The sequence below is a fragment of the Pelophylax lessonae genome (assembly GCF_965119305.1).
Source record: "Pelophylax lessonae genome assembly, chromosome: 3".
NCBI lineage: Eukaryota > Metazoa > Chordata > Amphibia > Anura > Ranidae > Pelophylax > Pelophylax lessonae.
In genome coordinates, this window is record NC_138770.1 from 615,968,626 (window position 1) to 615,988,221 (window position 19,596).

The 19,596-nt window shown below is 45.1% G+C and overlaps 1 protein-coding gene across 1 annotated transcript in view; it reads left to right on the forward strand.

Moving 5' to 3' along the window:
- GPATCH2 (G-patch domain containing 2) overlaps positions 1 to 19,596 on the forward strand; it is a 303,764-nt gene that overhangs the window by 7,892 nt on the left and 276,276 nt on the right. The window contains exons 2-3 of the mRNA XM_082249587.1: positions 12,901 to 13,590; positions 17,679 to 17,740. Of these exons, the coding sequence (XP_082105713.1) occupies positions 12,901 to 13,590; positions 17,679 to 17,740 (752 nt within the window). The remainder of the gene's footprint in view (positions 1 to 12,900; positions 13,591 to 17,678; positions 17,741 to 19,596) is intronic.

The following is a 19,596-nucleotide window of genomic DNA, read 5'->3' on the forward strand; positions in this document are numbered from 1 at the left end:
TCTGGGGGCTCTGATGTGTGGGTGGGGGTGTCTGGGGGCTCTGATGTGTGGGTGGGTGTCTGTGGGCTCTGATGTGTGTCTGTGGGCTCTGATGTGTGTCTGTGGGCTCTGATGTGTGTGTGTGTGTGTCTGGGGGCTCTGATGTTTGTGTCTGGGGGCTCTGATGTGTGTGTGTGTCTGGGGGCTCTGATGTGTGTGTATGTCTGGGGGCTCTGATGTTTGTGTGTGTGTGTCTGGGGGCTCTGATGTTTGTGTGTGTGTGGGGGCTCTGATGGGTGTGTGTGTGTGTCTGGGGGCTCTGATGTGTGTGTGTGTGTGTCTGGGGGCTCTGATGTGTGTGTGTGTGTCTGGGGGCTCTGATGTGTGTGTGTGTCTGTGGGCTCTGGTGTGTGTGTGTCTGGGGGCTCTGATGTGTGTGTGTGTGTGTGTGTGTGTCTGGGGGCTCTGATGTGTGTCTGGGGGCTCTGATGTGTGTGTGTGTGTGTGTGTGTGTGTGTGTCTGGGGGCTCTGATGTGTCTGGGGACTCTGATGTTTGTGTGTGTGTGTCTGGGGACTCTGATGTTTGTGTGTGTGTGTCTGGGGACTCTGATGTTTGTGTGTGTTTGTGTGTCTGGGGGCTCTGATGTGTGTGTGTGTGTGTGTGTCTGGGGGCTCTGATGTGTGTGTGTGTGTGTGTGGGGACTCTGATGTTTGTGTGTGTGTGTCTGGGGGCTCTGATGTTTGTGTGTGTGTGTCTGGGGGCTCTGATGTTTGTGTGTTTGTGTGTCTGGGGGCTCTGATGTGTGTGTGTGTGTGTCTGGGGGCTCTGATGTGTGTGTCTGTCTGGGGGCTCTGATGTGTGTGTGTGTCTGGGGGCTCTGATGTGTGTGTGTGTGTGTGTGTGTGTGTCTGGGGGCTCTGATGTGTGTGTGTGTGTGTCTGGGGGCTCTGATGTGTGTGTGTGTGTCTGGGGGCTCTGGTGTGTGTGTGTGTGTGTGTGTGTGTGTCTGGGGGCTCTGATGTGTGGGTGGGGGTGTCTGGGGGCTCGTGTGTGTGTGGGTGGGTGTCTATGGGCTTTGCTCTGACGTGTGTGTGTGTGTGTGTGTGGCTTTGCTCTGATGTGTGTGTGTGGGGGTGTCTGGGGGCTCTGATGTGTGTGGGTGTGTGTCTCTGGGGCTTTGCTCTGACGTGTGTGTGTGTGGGGGGGGGGGGCTTTGCTCTGATGTGTGTGTGTGGGTGTCTGGGGGCTCTGATGTGTGGGTGGGGGTGTATGGGGGCTCTGTTGTGTGGGTGGGGGTGTCTGGGGGGCTCTGATGTGTGTGGGTGTGTGTCTCTGGGGCTTTGCTCTGACGTGTGTGTGTGTGTGTGTGGGGGGGGGGGGGGGGCTTTGCCCTGATGTGTGTGTGGGGGTGTCTGGGAGCTCTGATGTGTGAGTGTGGGTGTCTGGGGGCTCTGATGTGTGGGTGGGGGTGTCTGGGGGCGTCTGGGGGGCTCTGATGTGTGGGTGGGGGTGTCTGGGGGCTCTGATGCGTGGGTGGGGGTGTCTGGGGGGCTCTGATGTGTGGGTGGGGGTGTCTGGGGGCTCTGATGTGTGTGGGTGGGTGTCTGGGAGCTCTGATGTGTGTGGGTGGGTGTCTGGGGGCTCTGATGTGTGTGGGTGGGTGTCTGGGGGCTTTGCTCTGACGTGTGTGTGTGGGGTTTTGGTGGCTCTGTTGGGGGAGTTTTGGGGGCTCTGCTTTGATGTGGGGGTTTGGGAGCTCTAGTCCGGGTGCTCTGCCTTGATGCAGTGGTTTGGATGAGCTTCCATGACGTGGGTGCTTTTGATACTTTAGCACTGCTGCTACCTTAGAAAACTTCTTTAAATGTCTCTACCCTGCACTATAAGGACCCATTCACACCTTTGCATTATGGTAATGTATTACACAACACTAGGTAACACACTAATTATGTTGCTATTCATTTTCAGTGGTACCCCAAGGCATCTAGAGAACATGCCTGCTCTATGGCACACTGCAACTCTACTGGGAAATGAATGTAGTGGTTTTGGGGCCCATGTAAAATGAATGGACGGTGGTAAGAGTGCACTGTAAAACTCAATAAACCTTATAGCAGCAAATGTGTGACCAAAACGTGTGAATGGGCCCAATGTGTGTGTTGTTTTATACAAGTCCCCGGTATAGAAGAAGGAAGTGTTGGTGCATGTAGAGTCTTTGTAAATGTTTGTATACATTTTCTAACTTACTCCAGAAACAGAGCATTCTCCCTTGTCTGATGTATTGACCACTAAATGTGTCAGTAAATACCTTAAAGGGAAAGTAAAGTCCGTTTTTTTTTTTTTTTCCTTACCTTGAAAGTAAAGGCATAATGTGCTAGTATGCATAGCATACTAGCACATTATGTGACACTTGCCTCCAAACAAAGCCCTTGTCGTCCCCGCTGGAGGCCGCATCAATCTTCGGCTGTCCTTCCGGGTCTGCGGACTCTGGCTGTGCTACTGGCCAGAGCCACGTGATGTCACTCCCGCACATTTGTGGGCGGCTGTTTCTTCAGAGCGCATGCGTCATCGGCACAGTATATAGTAAATATCTCCTAAATGGTGCAAGTTTAGGAGATATTTACAGTACTTATAGGTAAGCCTTATTAGGGGCTTACCTGTAGATACAAACATTGGGGGGGTTACAACCACTTTAAAGCTTAATTAAAGTCATGGTTTGTTGCATTTTAAGAAAATTATATGTATTTTATTTTTTTTAAACATTATATTTTACTTTTTAGAACTATAAAGCTGCCCTGTTTCAGCTACATGGTGGAAATCTGGATCACTGCTCTCACACACAGCAGAAGGCCTGTTCACATGGGGTGGATTCCATTCCGATCAGATCACAGTTCTGCTTATCGGGGCAGAGTGGAATTGGATAGAATCCTCTCTGCTTTTTGGGTTGGATGGAGGAATCAATTTGTTTTTATTTTTTCAGTCCTCTGGTTGATGGAAAAAAAAAACAATCCTCCTATGGCCAACCTTAGGCCTTGTTCACACCGTGGGGCAGAGACGTCAGTTTTTCTGCATTTGTTCTCTGTTCACACCACAACACTGGTATCACGTGCGGATTTTTTTCTGCACAGGAATCTGCAACATACGATGTATGCAATTTTCTACACTGGAAAAAAATTGACGTGACATCAACATTGTTGTGAACAATGTTAATTTTATCTTTGAATTTGAGTTTGAGTGGGTTTTAGTTTTTGTCGTTCTTTAGTCGACTAAAATCTCCAGTACATTTTAGTAGAATAAAATCATTTTAGTTAACTAAAATCTGATGTGCCTAATTAAATTGTAATGCATTATTTAAGCATTTCTCTAGAATTGCCAAACTCATTATATACTCCTGAAATTTATCTAATATCATGTTTTAGAATTTATGGGTTTAGGGTTTAAACAAACTCACAGATACAGATTTTGCCACTCTAAATGGTCTGAGGACACCTGTAATGCTGCACAGTGCTCTGGGCGGTGGTCTGAAGAGTCCTGTAATGCACACAATGCTCTGGAGGGTTGCCTGGAGAGGCCTGTACTGCTACACAGTGCTCTGGGCTGTGGTCTGATTCTAAGAGGCCTGTAATACTGATCGGTGGTCTGAGGTGAGACCTGTAATGCACACAGTGCTCTGGGATGGTGGTCTAACTCTGAGAGGCCTGTAATGCTGCATGGAGGTCTGAGAAGGCCTGTAATGCTGCACAGTGCTCTGGACGGTGGTCTGAGGAGGCCTGTAATGTACACAGTGCTCTGGACGGTGGTCTGAGGAGGCCTGTAATGTACACAGTGCTCTGGACGGTGGTCTGAGGAGGCCTGTAATGCACACAGTGCTCTGGACTGTGGTCTGACTCTGAGGAAGAAAGACAGGTGCCACTCTAAGTGCAGTAAGGAAAGTTTAATAAAATGAATCAATACACACCAATATGCTCACAATGAGCAGGTGAAAGAAGGCAGTGTGTAACATATTAAAGGTCCGTCCGTGAGGTGGGTTCGTCAGGGTGCCACAAAAGTAATCCGCTGTATCCAATGGATGTTGGCACTTCCTGGATGCCGGGAACACAGAGATGGGCTTCCGGCGACAACTCCCGGTCGTGACGTAGGGACGTGATGACGTAGGTAGTCGACGCGTTGTCGGAGCATGCGCTCCTTCCTCAGGCCTCTATAGATGAGTGACGCCTGTCTTTCTTCCACAGTACCCTACAAGCTCTCTTCTCACTTGTGGCAGAGCAGCCTTTGGTGCCCAAGGACTTTATACACATATGGACTCTTAATGGACTTTACATGTGTATATGTGCATTTGACATTTTTACTGTGTATGGTAGCAACTGTTGGATTCCCTTTCTTTTCTTGCGCCAGTATACCCATTTGTTTGTTCTGGTCTGACTCTGAGAGGCCTGTAATATTGGTCAGTGGTCTGAGGGAAGACCTGTAATGTACAGTGCTTTGGGATGGTGGTCTGACTCTGAGAGGCCTGTAATGCACAGTGCTGGTTGTGGTCCCAGGTCTGAGGGGAGGCCTGTAATGCACAGTGCTCTGGATACTGGTGGTCAGAGGAGGCCTGTAATTGTAATGTACACACTCAGTGTTCTCTGCTCTGGACGGTCGTCACCAGAAGTAGGACTTTTGTTGGGAGGCTTGTTTCACACTGCTGCTCTGGATGGTCGTTTGAGAACTGTGAGGCGTGTAATGCAGGCTGCAATGCCTGCTAACTGCTGCTAAGGGAAGCACGCTATGGACTTGGCTTGCTTGCTGGGAGCGGAAGCAGGCGGAGCTCTGTGGAAACTGGAAGTTCACAAGGTTAAACGTCTCTGCCTCACAGCTACATTTCATTTTCATTCGTTAACGAAAACGTAGTTTATTTTCGTCATATTTTTCATCAGTGGAGGAAAATGTGGTGTACTTTTCGTTTTAGTTTTCATCATTGTAAAAAGGCCGTTCGTGAAAATTTTGACAAATGTTTTGGTTGACGAAATGAACACTGGGTGGGAATAGGGCGCTTAACTGGCAGGCGTGAAAACTGATGTCTCTGCATGTGAAATCTGCACAGTTTTCCCATTCGTTTTTATGCACGTGTGTGTGACCGAGCTCTTAGTCTTGCTGTGGATTTGATAAATAAGAAAGAGGAGTGCTGCGTCACCTGTTACTGGATTATTTATTTTCATAGCAACTGTTCCTAAAGCAGATGTGTCTTATCTCTGTTCATCTGTGATTGGCTGGCTCTGTGATGACATCATATTTTGTTCTGTGGTGGGATTGTAAACATTCCTTTGTATCCTTTATCATCATCCGAGGATCTATAGTATTACAGACATGGAGATCTGGTAGGTGACTCACGCTGCACTGGTCATAAACCAAGGGTGGTGCCGGGATGTCTACTGCAGACATTTCCTTACTGGCTTCATGGAGTTTTAGTCTGGGTTCACACAAATGTGATGTGGGAACCAGCGCAAATCTAGTACGGGTTCCGGCATCACATCTTCACCGCAGGTAGTTCATACTGCCCACTGCGAACCGCTGCGGATGTCAATACAAAGTTAATGACACCCCAGATTGATCGCAGTGCAAGCTGTGAATTCAAACAGGAATCAGATCGAATCGGTGTGAACACCCATACAATCCGATTCCAGTGCGGGAGGAAGGTTCCCGCACCTTTTTCATGCGAGTCCAATGAGAGTTCAGCCATACAACTGTATGGCTGAATTTGCATTGCACAGACATCACATGTGATCTGCACAGCATTGTGGTGCAAATCGCATGCAATGTCTGACATAGCAGCAGTGTGAACCAAGGCTTAATCAGAATGAAGTAGAAATGTACATTACTGATGGTGAAGCTTGGTTGGGATTGCTGACTAGGTAATGAGTAATATTTAGAGGGCTGTGTTATGAGTTCTGTGTGCATCTCTGGGCCATGCACCTGTCCTTGCACGCCTTTTCAAATTCAGGTGTGTAGGTAAGTCCCTACTGCGTCTCTATTAAAGCCACCCATAGATGGATCAAATTTTGGCCGATTTCAGCAGGGACAGGCTGAGATTCAATCTATTTATAGGCAGGCTGGTTGTACTGAAGTCGATCCATCAATCGACCTTAGTACAACCAGCCTTTCGGATTTGTTGCATGTTATTACTGCCGGTGTAACGTGAGAATTACCTACCCCGTGAGAAAAACCTACCCTCGTCACTTCTTGCCAGGAATAGCTGAGCAGCGCAGCAGTGCGCATGCTCACAGCCCCGGATACGCAATGGAAGAGTTGAGGAGCTGACTAGTGCGCATGCGCACTAGTATGAAATGATCACGGTGTCCTTGAAAAAAACCTACCCACACGGCGGTTACATTAAAACAGCTGTGCTACAATATGAGTCCTCTCCGCTCCTGTCCCTGTCACTACCCTGATCTTGGCTAGTAAATATAAAAGCGGCTCTAGGCTCCGTGATTTATCTTTTCATACACCCGCTGCCGCTTTTATATTTACTAGCCCAGATCAGGGAAGTGACCGGGATAGGAGTGGAGATGACTCATATTGCAGCACAGCTGTTTTAATGTAACCGCCGCATTACACACACTGCCGTGCACCGGAAGTGACGAGGGTAGGTTTTTCTCACGGGTAGGTAATTCTCACGGAACACCGGCATAGTTAACCAAACGGGGGGAACTTTGCTGGGCACTCCTAGATATACAAGGGAACTTTGCTGGGCACTCCTAGATATACAAGGGAACTTTGCTGGGCACTCCTAGATATACAAGGGAACTTTGCTGGGCACTCCTAGATATACAAGGGAACTTTGCTGGGCACTCCTAGATATAAAAGGGAACTTTGCTGGCCACTCCTAGATATACAAGGGAACTTTGCTGGGCACTCCTAGATATACAAGGGAACTTTGCTGGCCACTCCTAGATATACAAGGGGACTTTGCTGGCCACTCCTAGATATACAAGGGAACTTTGCTGGGCACTCCTAGATATACAAGGGAACTTTGCTGGGCACTCCTAGATATACGGGGGAACTTTTGCTGGGCACTCCTAGATATACAAGGGAACTTTGCTGGGCACTCCTAGATATACAAGGGAACTTTGCTGGGCACTCCTGGACATACGGGGGAACTTTGCTGGCCACTCCTAGATATACGGGGGAACTTTGCTGGCCACTCCTAGATATACGGGAGAACTTTGCTGGGCACTCCTGGACATACGGGGGAACTTTTCTGGTCACTCCTGGACATACGGGGGAACTTTGCTGGACACTCCTAGATGTAAGGGGGATTTATTTGTTATTTTAAACTTTATGCATTCATTTATTACGCTGATTTGTTGACATAAGCTGTGCCACGACGGGCATTGGTCTGATTTCAGAGAAGTATTAGTGATTGACCAATAGAATATATTCAGGAGGTCATTTCTTCTCCTGAAGGTTACATGACCTGGCATGGATCAGCTCTGTCCATACATGTGCAATTGTTTGCTGATTCCCTACTCGATCTCACAATGATCCTTTTATGTCTGTGGGTTCCTTTTGCCCTTTTAATATTTACGTCTGGAAATAAATAGTAAAAATAAATCTGACATTTTAAAGTGAAAGCATCTTTTTCTATGGAAATGCTCAATGATTTTCCCTACTTGATTACCCATCACATCTGTTGGACCTGTAAAGTTAGCCTATGAAGGCAATCTTTCTCGGATAACCCTGTTAAATTTGATTGTAATGGCTGTGCAGAAATTGATAGAGGCTAATACATTTCTATAATACAAATTTATGAATGGATGATTTGTTCCCCGAGCCCTTTTGTGCTTGGTACCCCGCTAGTGCCAAACAGAATAATGTCTTCATAGGCACAATAGCTTATGCCTGAAAGGCTTTTTGGCTTCTGGTTGTGTCGTCCTCTCCATGATATCCCGGCAGGGAAAGAAGCTTGCCAGACAGACGGCATTGTTGAAGAGAACACCGGGGAAGAGGCTTATCTGTTCCAGCGATAGAGCTGAAAGTTTACAGGCGGGTTCTGAGCTGCAGCAAGCAGAATGGGGAGACAGATATTAATAATTTACCCTTTACCAGAAGGAGAAGGTATAGACCAATAATGACCAATGTAGTGGCATTGTAATCTTTTTTGGTGCTGGGGACATGGGTTCCTGTGCTTGGTGTATGTGTGAATAAATGGAATGGACGTTAGATTGTAAGCAGGGATTGTAGTTTCCTATACAAAATGATCTCAAACATTTAAAAGAACATTTCGTAAGCCGCCTTTTTCAGGGCAGCACACTAGAGCGTAACTTTACCCACACTTCACGGGAACCGCTGCACCCCAAACCTTTAAAAAGAATTTCCTACTCCTAGATTAACTGTGGCCTGGGGGCCAGATGCGGCCCTTTGTTTGCTTTCATCAACCTCTTTGGGGCGCTATTCCTCCCACTGATATGAGACAGTATTTCTCCCACTGACCCCAACAATTGGGCATCATTTCTGCCACGAGCATCAACAATGAGGCACTATATCTCCCACTGACACCAACAATTTAGCACTCTTTATTCCACTGACGCCCAACAAATGGGGAGCTGTTTCTTCCACTGACTCTCAAGGATGGGGCACAATTTCTACCTCTGACATGAACAATGGGGCATAATTTCTGCATCTAACATCAACAATGGGACACTATTTCTCCCATTGACAACAATTAATCACTATTTCTTCCACTGACACACAAGGATAGGGCACCGTTCCTTCCCCTAATACCAAAGATTTACTCCCACTGATGCTAGGGCAGTTTCTACTTCCACTGGTCACAGTCTGGCCCTCTAAAGTTTGAAGGACCAAAAAACTAGCCCTTCGTTTTAGAAAGTTTGGAGACCCCTGTCATAGATCACTCTCCATTGTTTCCTCTGACATGGAAGTAGCACTGTACGGGGACTGTGTAGGGAGCTGCACTCCTCTCATGTGCTGTGTTTGGGTTCCAGCTTTTACTTTGTCTTTCTTCTTCTTCAGGACCACCAGGCATCTTCTGCTATGCATAGCGCTTGCACTGGAGTCCTCTACCCTTTTATGTACTTGAGGAGAGTACTGCCTGGGTATCCTGCTACCTTAAAGAGGAAGTAAACCCTCCTCTGACACTTTTACCTATAGGTAAGCCTATGATAAGGCTTACCTATAGGTACTGTAAATACCTCCTAAACTTGTACCGTTCAGGAGATATTTACCTTACATGCAGCCAGTGACATCTCTGGCGCATGCGCTCTGAAGGAACGGCCGCTGGTGCCGTTCCTTCAGAGTCCCGTGCCGTGACCATCTGCTCCCGCGCGCGTGCGTGGGAGTGACGTCACCGCGGCTCCGGGCCAATCAGATGGCCGGATGCCGCGATCCCGGAAGACGGGCGACTGGACATGTCGCCCGTCATAGAGGTAAGCGGACTGCACGGCGGGGGCTCGTTCTAAGGTAAGTATTGCATAATGAGCTAGTATGCGATGCATACTAGCTCATTATGTGTTTCTCTTTCAGGTCGAACAAAAAAAAAGTGTGTATGAGTTTACAACCTCTTTAAGGCTTTATGTACACTATCAGCTTTTGATATTTTTTTTTGGAAAAGCTCCTAAACTTAATTTCATAAAAGCCTATGTGTCCATTTACCAGAGGTGGGGGACTTGAGTCACATGACTTGACTTAAAGCCCCGTACACACGTACCAATTGTCGGCCATAAATGTTCGGGCAACGTCCGATCGGCCGATTGTCGGCTTGTTAGTATGATGCTTCCGACAACCGACTGCGACTTTTCGGCCAAACAAAATCTGGTCTGCATGCTATAAAATTTTTGTTGGCCGTCACCAGAACGGCCGATTGTTCGTCAGTCAGTACAGATTTCGGCCGACAAAAGCCAGATGAGCAAGACTGGGCATGCTCAGAGAAGAAAAAAACACACGGAAAGTTAACCATCACATGACATCACTTCTGAAGTTGGTTGTTGTTGGCCGACAAAATTCGTGTGCAGTCTTGAGCACTTTTCAACCAACACGACAGCACTGGACAAAAGACGGGCGATCGTTCGGCCGACAATCGGTGCGTGTGTACGGGGCTTTAGTCAGACTTAAGTCACCAGTTTGAGGACCTGAGACTTGCTTGACTAAAATTAATAAAAGACTCGACTTGACTTTGACTTGGTATTCATGACTTGAGACTTGACTTTGACTTGAGACATATGACTCGAAATTACTTTACTTTTTTAAGTTATTAAATATTTGCATTTTCTCAAGATGTGTTAAAGCAAAATGAATGTGCCTGTTATGTTTCTGACACCACAGTCACTTAAAACACCTCAGTGTGTTCAGATTTTAGGACACTGGCTGTTTAACAATGGAAATACTTGATGTTGAAACATGACCGGACGAAGGATTTTGAGCTGTTTGGGCATTCAAAGTGTTTCTTTAATATGCCAAGAAAAAGCACTAAGCTGTTTTGTTAATGTTGAAAATAAAACAAAACCTTTCCTGACCACTGACTTTTAACTGATTTAAAGGTGAAAATTGGGGTAGATCAGTATTTTGACTTGATTTGTGACTTGACCAAAATAAATGACTTGACTTGCTTGACTTCTAGCAGACTCGACTTGACTTGCTTACTTTTCGCCACAGTAACTTGGGACTTGCTTGAGACTTGAAGGGTAATGCCTATTACACACACAACGATTATCGGCCGACCGATCGTCCGTCTTTTGTCCAGAGTGGTGTTTTGTTGGTTGGAATGTGCCTAGACTGCACACAAATTTTCTCGCCCGACAAAATTCTACTTCAGAAGTGATGTCATGTGTTGGATTGCTTTCTTTGTGTTCTTTCTTCTCTGAGCATGCCCAGTCTTGCTCATTAAATTTTTCCTTGTCGAAATCTGTACTGACTGCACAAAAATCAGCCGTGTTTTGACGGAGGACAAAAATTTTATAGCCTGCACACCAGATTTTTTTCGGCTGAAAAGTCGGAGTCGGTTGTCGGAAGCATCATACTAACAAGCTGAAAATCGGCAGATCGGTCGTCGGACGAAACTTTCCTGCTGATTTTCGACTCGTGTGTACGAGGCTTAAGACTTGAGACTTGCTTGTGACTTACTCCAATGTCTGCCATTTACACATGGCTTTTACCAGAATGTAGGAGCTGTTGCGGTTAGGTGAGCTTCAACTTCCCTTTACTGACCACGGAAGAATCGCGTTCAGTATATGAACGTTTTGACCGTCGGCTGCGGGAAAACGCAAACTACGGCAAAATTGTGGCATGATTTTGTCGTGTTTTGCATTTTCCTGCGGACGGTGGTCAAAGTAGGCATTGTGTGCATGAAGCCTTAGAGATTGAAGAGTGGTGGATGCGCTGCAGAGGACAGGGGATTTTGGATAGTGTGAGAGGTTTGAGCCTTTATGAAGTTTTTACTGTTGTCTGTGTCCCAGCTGGGGACATTATTATCACCAAGATTGAAAGAAAGAGAGAATTTGGAGTTGTCACCAGGACAGCAGTAAGGCCTGGTTCGTACTGGTGGGACATGCACCCCGACTTTGAGACAAGTTGCATGACCAGTCGCTCCCCAATAAGTGCAATGGAAGCATTCTAATAGGAGTAACTTTTAGTCCCTCCAACTTAAAAAAAAGGTTCCTGCACTACTTTTGGTGGGACTTCAGCATAACTTGCATTGACTTCTCTTAAAAAAGTTGTATGCAAGTCGTGTTAGGATGTCGGCTTTAAATTTCTGTGACTTTGAAGTCACAGCAGAGTGAACCGGGCCTAAAGGGAAAATCTTCCAATAGTGATAGTTATTCCAGTGTCAGCTTACTGAGAGGCGATTTCCCTCATTTTGGACACATTTTCTCTAATTTCTTGTTTGATGTGATGTAAAAAGAATTCTCTCCAATGGGACATGGAGAAAAAAAAAAAAGGAATAGCTTGCAATGTGTAATTGGGGGACAGATGTAGGGACAGTGATTTTTAAAAGTTCATTAAAGTAGGTGTATACCCCACTGTGTTATTTTTATCTACAGGTAAGCCTATAATAAGGCTTACCTGTTGTAAATTAATATATCCTAAACTTGCACCGTTTGGGAGATGTTCACCCTGCATGCAGCCGCTAATGTCAGCGGCGCATGCGCACTGAAGGTCCTGCATATTGTGCCAGAGTTTCTTGCCGGAACCAAGGGCTCTGGCCGCTCACAGTGCCGGAGCCCGTGAACCAGGGAGAAGAAGCAGCCAGATCGCCGTCTCTGTGCGCACAGAGTTGTGTGTATTTGTAAGCAGAGAACTCTGTGCGTGATTGGACACAGCCGATCAGCAGGTTTCTGCGGAAATTATTGGCTGAAATCTGCTGCCAAACTCTTGCGGTGTGCAATCACAGCACGGGTTGGCAGGGGTCGCAGGGCGTGCCCCAAACCTTGAAGAAAGCCCGAAACATGTATGTTTCTGCGTACGCACCTGCCGCCCACTCGCAGTATATTTACTGTGAGCGGTCGGCAGTAGGTTAAAGTTATGTTATGTGAATGGAAACATAGATAAAGTAGGTATACATATAGGTATACATTGAGTGCATTATTATATAGGCACGGCAGCGTATGATCATTTGTGCACTATTAATTTGTTTATTGTAATATTACGAGGGATTTATTTGTGAATTAGCGCCGATTTTCTGTTTTTCTTTATTTCTTATACACGGTGGGGACACCAAATAGAATTTGCTGCTTTTTCTTCATCATTCTATTCTTGATAAATTTTTGAGTTATAGATTTACACTTTTGAGGTAGCGCATTGGTCCTCTTTACTCCTTTGATAGATAAAGTAAGTGTCTTCCCAGTATGGCTGCAAAAACAATAAGATGTATGTGTTCTCTAAAATCTGAAATTGTCTTCTTTTATGGTGATATCATTCTCTTTTTCCACAGGCATTTCAGTAGGACTATGGAAGAGCTTGTCCATGACCTTGTGTCAGCATTGGAAGAAAGCTCCGAGCAGGCCAGAGGATGCTTTGCAGACACCGGGGATCACTCCCGCAGTATCTCATGTCTCCTGAAACGGCAAGCGCGCAAGCGGAGGGGAAGGAAAAGGCGCTCCGACAATACCCATCACCCCTGGGAGCCCGGGCACTGCCTTAGTGATGGCTCCGACTCTAGTTTAGAAGAACAGAACAAGGACTATCGAGAGTGCGTTGGCAACAACAAAAAAGACAGCGACTCCGACGATCAGCTCTTACTAGCCAAACGGAGACCATCCTCAAACATCAATACTATACGTAATAAAAGGCCTTTGTGGCATGAGTCTGACTTAGTTGCTGACAGTAGAACCTTGCGAAGGAGACGGAAAGTGAAACGGATGGCCATAGATCCTCCGGCGGACGTCACTAGTGCGATGACTTTGTCTCAAAGTCGTGATCAGCCAATAGACAATGACTGTAAACATTATCAACACCTGGACGTAATGAAGAGCAAAGTGAAAAAAAGGAAGATAGCACCGAAACATGGGCATGAAGTTCCCGATGAGGGCGTTGTGGTAGAAGGAGAAGACATGGTACTTGGAAACAAAGACAAGATGGAATATGAAGAACATAAGGGGTCGGACGAGAACATGAGTGACAGGTTGTACTGGGGATGACATGGGGAATAGAAATGAAAGCTAGGCATGAGTTCTTTGTACCTTGTTAAGGGAAGGGCAAATACCACTTTGGGCAAATCTTGCTATTGGTATGCCCATGATTAAAGTGTCCTTCCAAACCTATATTGAAGGATATCTTCATCTTTGGGAACATGTTACATGTTCCACATGTTCCTGCCGCCCCCCCCTAATTCACAGAGTTCTGTGAATGAATGAACTAAAAGAACAGCCTTTGCGGTTGATGGCTTTTAGTTCTCATTGAATTACCAGGGCATTGGTGAGCTCTCTTAAGTAGTTCATTGTTTCTTCCTGTAATTCAGTAACGGGCACACAGCTACACTGACAGCCTGCAGGAACCTAAGATTGCAGCCTTGATTCCCAGGCAAATTTTGTGAAGTGACTGGCCTCAGGTGATGCACAGAGATGAAGCCATTCCTCCTACATAAGTTATATCTGTTTATCTGCACTCTTCTTCTTTTCATCCCTTCAAAGTCCAGAATTTATATAGCTTGTCTGAGCTGTTAGGAAAAAAAAGGGACGGAGAGCTGAAGTTACACTCTGCGGGGCTCAGTGAGGAGAGGTCTGAGAGGTGATTGGAGGGAAGGGACACACCCCCTTCAAACAGGAACAGAACTGAGGCTGTCAATCAGCTAGATGTCCCTCTCCTGTCTCCATTTTTCTCTTGGTGTCAGAAAACTTGTCAGAAGTGATTTATGCCGATATCAGAGGCATTAAGCAGCAGCCAAAACTGACACTTAGTGCTCTGGATTGAGAAATACACACTATAGAGGATATGCTTTGTTCATATTTCATGCCTGAGATTTACAACCACCTTAAGGTCGAAAATACTGCTTTTAGCCACCAAGTGGCACTAAGTATTTTAGGAATTTCCTATGATAATTAGCGATATCAATTGGCTTAATGCAGTATTTTTCGTCTTAAAGGAGAAGTATGGCCAAAGCTATTTTGGCTATACTTCTATGGATCACAGGAGTGCAGTTATTTCTGCACTCCTGTGACCCATTTTGAGCCGACAGCGGGCTAAAGCCTATTGCCAGCTGACGTCACTCAGCCCAATCAAGGCTCTTTATCGATCCTTACTTTACAGTCAAGATCCATCCAAATGCCAGCTGAGAGCCTAAGGCCAGTCGCTACCGCTCCCTCCACAGTCCTGCGATCCAGTGAGCAAAGAAGAAAACTGAAGACTAAGAACTGAGCGATCAGCTTTCTTTGATTGCTCAGTTTCCAGTCTTAGAGCGGAGGACAGAGGCAGCATCACAGATCGATGCTGCATCCACCTAGGCAAGTACAACTGTTTTTGTTTTTTAAAACCCCATACTTTTCTTTAAAATCACCAGCCCAGGAAATAATCTAATGGCGTTCATTTTTTTCCCCATTCACACAGAATGAATGTTTATTAATTTTCACTGGGAAAATTGCTATGTGAATATTTTTATAAATAGAATCTTATATGACAAAAAACGTTGTGAACAAGTGACTCACACCTAGGAGGCCTGCAACCGCCCCGCACCTCTGCCTGCTCTGTGCTCCATTTTTGGTGAATATTATTGCAGTGGTGATTTCCTCCCCAGAGTTCTGTGTCTCCTGTTGGCCCCTCTCCATAATTATTATTTTTTTTTTTTCTTCTGCTTTTCAGCTCACAGGTCATACAAGTTTGATGTAAAGCTGATGTCCATGTTTCATGTCACTTTAAATAGTTTGTTTGGACCAAGCTGGTCCAAATGAACTATTTGCTTTACGAAGTGCTGCAGTGTCTCTAAGCACTGTATGTACTGAGTGTAACTTCAGCTACATACATTTACACAATGCTGGGTTCTGGTTGTAAGACAGGTTTCCCGTATCGCACTCGAAACAAAACCGAGTTGGTCTGAGCGGTGCTCAGCCATTGATAGGCAGTTTCTGTGAATGAATACAAAGCTTCCTTTGATTGGCGAAGGGAGGGGGTGGGCTGATGTCATCACACTGTGAGACTTGGCTAATAAGAGGAAGCTTTGCATTCATTCACAGACTAAAAAGCTGCCTATGAATGGCTGAGCCCCATTCTGGGTGTGATACGGGAAGCCTCTGTCACACAGCCAGAGCCCAGGATTGTGTAAATGTATGTAGCTGCAGTTACTTGCAGTACATACAGTGCTTAGAGACACTGCAGCACTTAGTGAAGCAAAAAGTTAATTTGGACGAGCTTGGTCCGAAAAAACTTAACCACTTCTTACCTGTCTGCCGTCAAATGACGGCGGAGCGGTGCATCCATTGTTCTGGGATGCCATCATATGACGGCGCACCAGAACTGCCTCGCGGGCGCGCAGGGGTGGCGATCGTGGACGTGCCGTGTTGCTAGGACATGGCACGACCCCGATCTTGGTAAAGAGTCAGTGACATGACTCTTTACCCATGTGATCGGCTGCGTCCAATCACAGCCAGTCACATGTAAATGAGGAAGTACTGTCAGTGTGTGAGGAGAGCCGATCAGTGGCTCCTCCTCACAGGGGAGACAAAGACAGGTAATCAGGGCCCTGATTACAGAAAATTAAAATAAAGTGCCAATCAGTGCCCACAGTGTCCACAATCAGTGCCCATGGTGCTGCCAGTACGTGCCCATCAGTGCTTGCTCATCTAGGCACTGATGGGCACTGACTGGCAGCACTATGGGCACTGATTGTGGCACTCTTACAAAAACAGCATATAGCTTGAAAGTGCATTAAAAACACATGCTACAAAGATGCACTGAAAAAGGTGTAATTATGCAGCAGCACTGATGTGAACATAGGCTAAGGCTGCATTCACACTTGAGCGTAGCGTTTTCGCGCATTTTTTTACCACGATTTTCAGGCGTTTTTGGAGGCAGGCATTGACATCTATCAAAAACGCTGGTAATCAGCCCAAAAAGAAGCTCGTGTTCTTTTTTCAGCTACAGGCGTTTTGCAAAACGCTCAGTTGTGAACTGGGGCCATTTAAATGAATGGGGTTTTACTTGTTGGGCGTTTTGGAACGTTTTTTTTTTTTTAGCATTTTTGGAGCTGAAAAACGCTCAAAAACGCCCAGGTGTGAATGGAGCCTAAGGGCTTGTAATCCACACATTCATTGTAAGGTACTGCATGCGTATTTACATGCACTTGCGTTTTTAGCATTATTTTTATATATATATATATATATATATATATATATATATACATTTCTGAGTTGCATTTACATGCTTTGCTTGCATTCCAGTGCAAAAAATGCAGCATGCTGTTGTTTGTTTGGTTTTTTTTTTGCACATAAAGGCACTACATTGGTGTTAGCTAGGCTCATTAAAGCGCATCCATTTTTTTGTATACGCCTGTGTACTGAGTTTAAAAACGCGTTTGACTGTACTTGGTGTAAACAAGCCCCTAATGGACTATTCATTTTGCTTTAAATTGACAACAGTAGAAAAAAAGAAAAGACTGTAGAGTTAGATGCCAGGTGTCAGTTGTATGCATGCTTGTAATTCGGCTCCTGGGATTGGTCCAGCCCCGTTGTAGCATCCAATCATGTCCGCAGATAGCGCAGACTTTTGTATCCTAATAATCAGAAGTTCAGCTAACCTTGTCTAGTTGCTGATCTTTGCTGTGAAGAACTTTCAAGCTTTGCGAAGATTAATCTCTCTCTTTTTTCAGGCTGGTGTGTTTTTATTTGCAAAAGGAAGGTCTCCAACAGACTTTTCCAGCCAACATTGCTCCCTCCTGGAGCAGCCGTCTTCTGAGATCACACCGAATGGCTCGGCATTAAAAAGAGAGCAGCGAGCGTTTGATGGAGGCAAATAATAAAATTCATCACTTGTGTCAGCACCTCCATGCAGACACATCTGGCTCCCTGTCAGTGTCCCATTAGATTCCTGAGGTTTTATGTGCCAAAAATAATATGCTCGGCAGTTCATAAAACCATGGCATTTGCAGCCTGATTACAAACACATTTGATTTTCTTTCCTTTTCCTTTTTTTGGACCCAGAAAATAGAGAAAATGACTTTGAATCCTGTATATTTTTGTCTGCCCTGATTGATCGTTTTGTTCTCCATTTTTTTTTTTCCAGCGAATCCAGCAGTATTAGCAGCAGCGACGCCGGCTTGTTTACGAACGACGAGGGACGCCAAGGTACTGAAACATTTATACTGTGAAGTCTAATTGAAACGTGCTAATTAGTGGAACATTTTACGCCTTCTAATTAATACTGTCGGAGAAGACCAAACATTGCAGGATTTCCGCGCTGTGACAGGAGCATAATTCGCGGATCTAATATGCTTATGCTAGACTTTTAATGATTTTTATTTGGGCAAATCATTGTTTACATAATATTACTGTACATATGATTATCTGTCACAGGCATTGAGCGCTTCGATGTAATTAAAGCCTTGTCTATATGCACTAAGGTGTAAGCACCCGCATTCAAATATGTTGGAAGAAAAAATCTTTGATGGAAGGGTTTTCTTGAGTAGGATACGTATAAGCCTGTTTAACCCCTTAACACGTGCCTTCTGTATCATGTGATCACTGTGATTGGATCTCACAGCAGTCACATGATGGGGAGCTTGTCCCGCTGGCTCCCAATTAGACGTCTTAACCAAGAACTGACCGCTCTGTCTGTGTGCTTGGGAGTGTGCACTTGCAGCTTAAAATCCTCAGGCCATCAAGGACACATAGGTGCAGTGGCTTGGCGGTAAAGCCAAAATTTCTTGCAGTGTATACGCATTACTTGGTCGGCAAGAGACTAAATTGATACTTAACACACACTGTTTTTAATTTACATTGTCCCTTCTCTTTCTGTATATGGATGATGACACTGTAATTATTTTGTAAACACAGGATGCGTAATCAAGGCGCACTACTACAACCATCCTACCACTGCGCCATGTCTAAAACGGTTTAAAATAAAAATTATATATATATATATATATAAATGTATGTGTATTCCGCTGCCACTTAAACACACAAAAACATTAGCAACGTATCTACTAAACAAACAAAGAGTGAAAAATTCAAGTAGTGGCGTTACCAATATCACCCGTGAAAGAAGTGAACGTTTACATGCAAAAGTCCACAACACAATAGAAAGTCCATATTTAAATAAACAGCATAAATGCCCATAAAATAGTAATAGTCTTTCAACGGCTGTCCACCACATCACGTGTACTTGTGTCACCACTCCCTTTCAGATTTCCACTTACCGGATGTATATGCCAAAAATGTCTCTTACTGGCAAAAACAGCAGATAGCCTCTCTAGGGTTGATAGTATTTCACAAATGGTGTCCCGTCCTCAATAGTGCTACATAGGTACATGGCATAGGTGTGAAAGAAAAAAGAAATGCCCATAGTGTAATACCGTACAAACACTTATTAAAAAGCCAACTAGTCCTCATATAGTAAACTCACAATGTGCATATAAAATTAACGCATAACAATCCCAGGACGTAGTTGGTATGACGAAACACATTGGGACGTGGTTGTACGGGAACTGGAAGTGATTAGTTATGCTAAACTGGAAACAACGACCCAGAGTATGACAAGTGGTTGGGTGAGACACGGAATCCTTTGTGTTCGGTCCGCCACGACCAAGATATGTCAGCTTACCTGCTGCTGTTATGCGTTAATTTTATATGCACATTGTGAGTTTACTATATGAGGTCTAGTTGGCTTTTTAATAAGTGTTTGTACGATATTACACTATGGGCATTTCTTTTTTTCTTTCACACCTATGCCATGTACCTAATGGAGCACTATTGAGGATTGGACACCATTTGCGAACTACCATTAACCCTAGAGCAGGTATCCGCTGTTTTTTTCCAATTTGAGAATATTTGTTATAAATACATCCGGTGAGTGGATATCTGAAAGGGAGCGGTGACACTGGTACACGTGGTGTGGTGGACAGCCATTGAAAGACTCTATTACTTTTTTATAGACATTTATGCTGTTTGTTTAAATATGGAATTTCTGTTGTGTTGTGGACTTT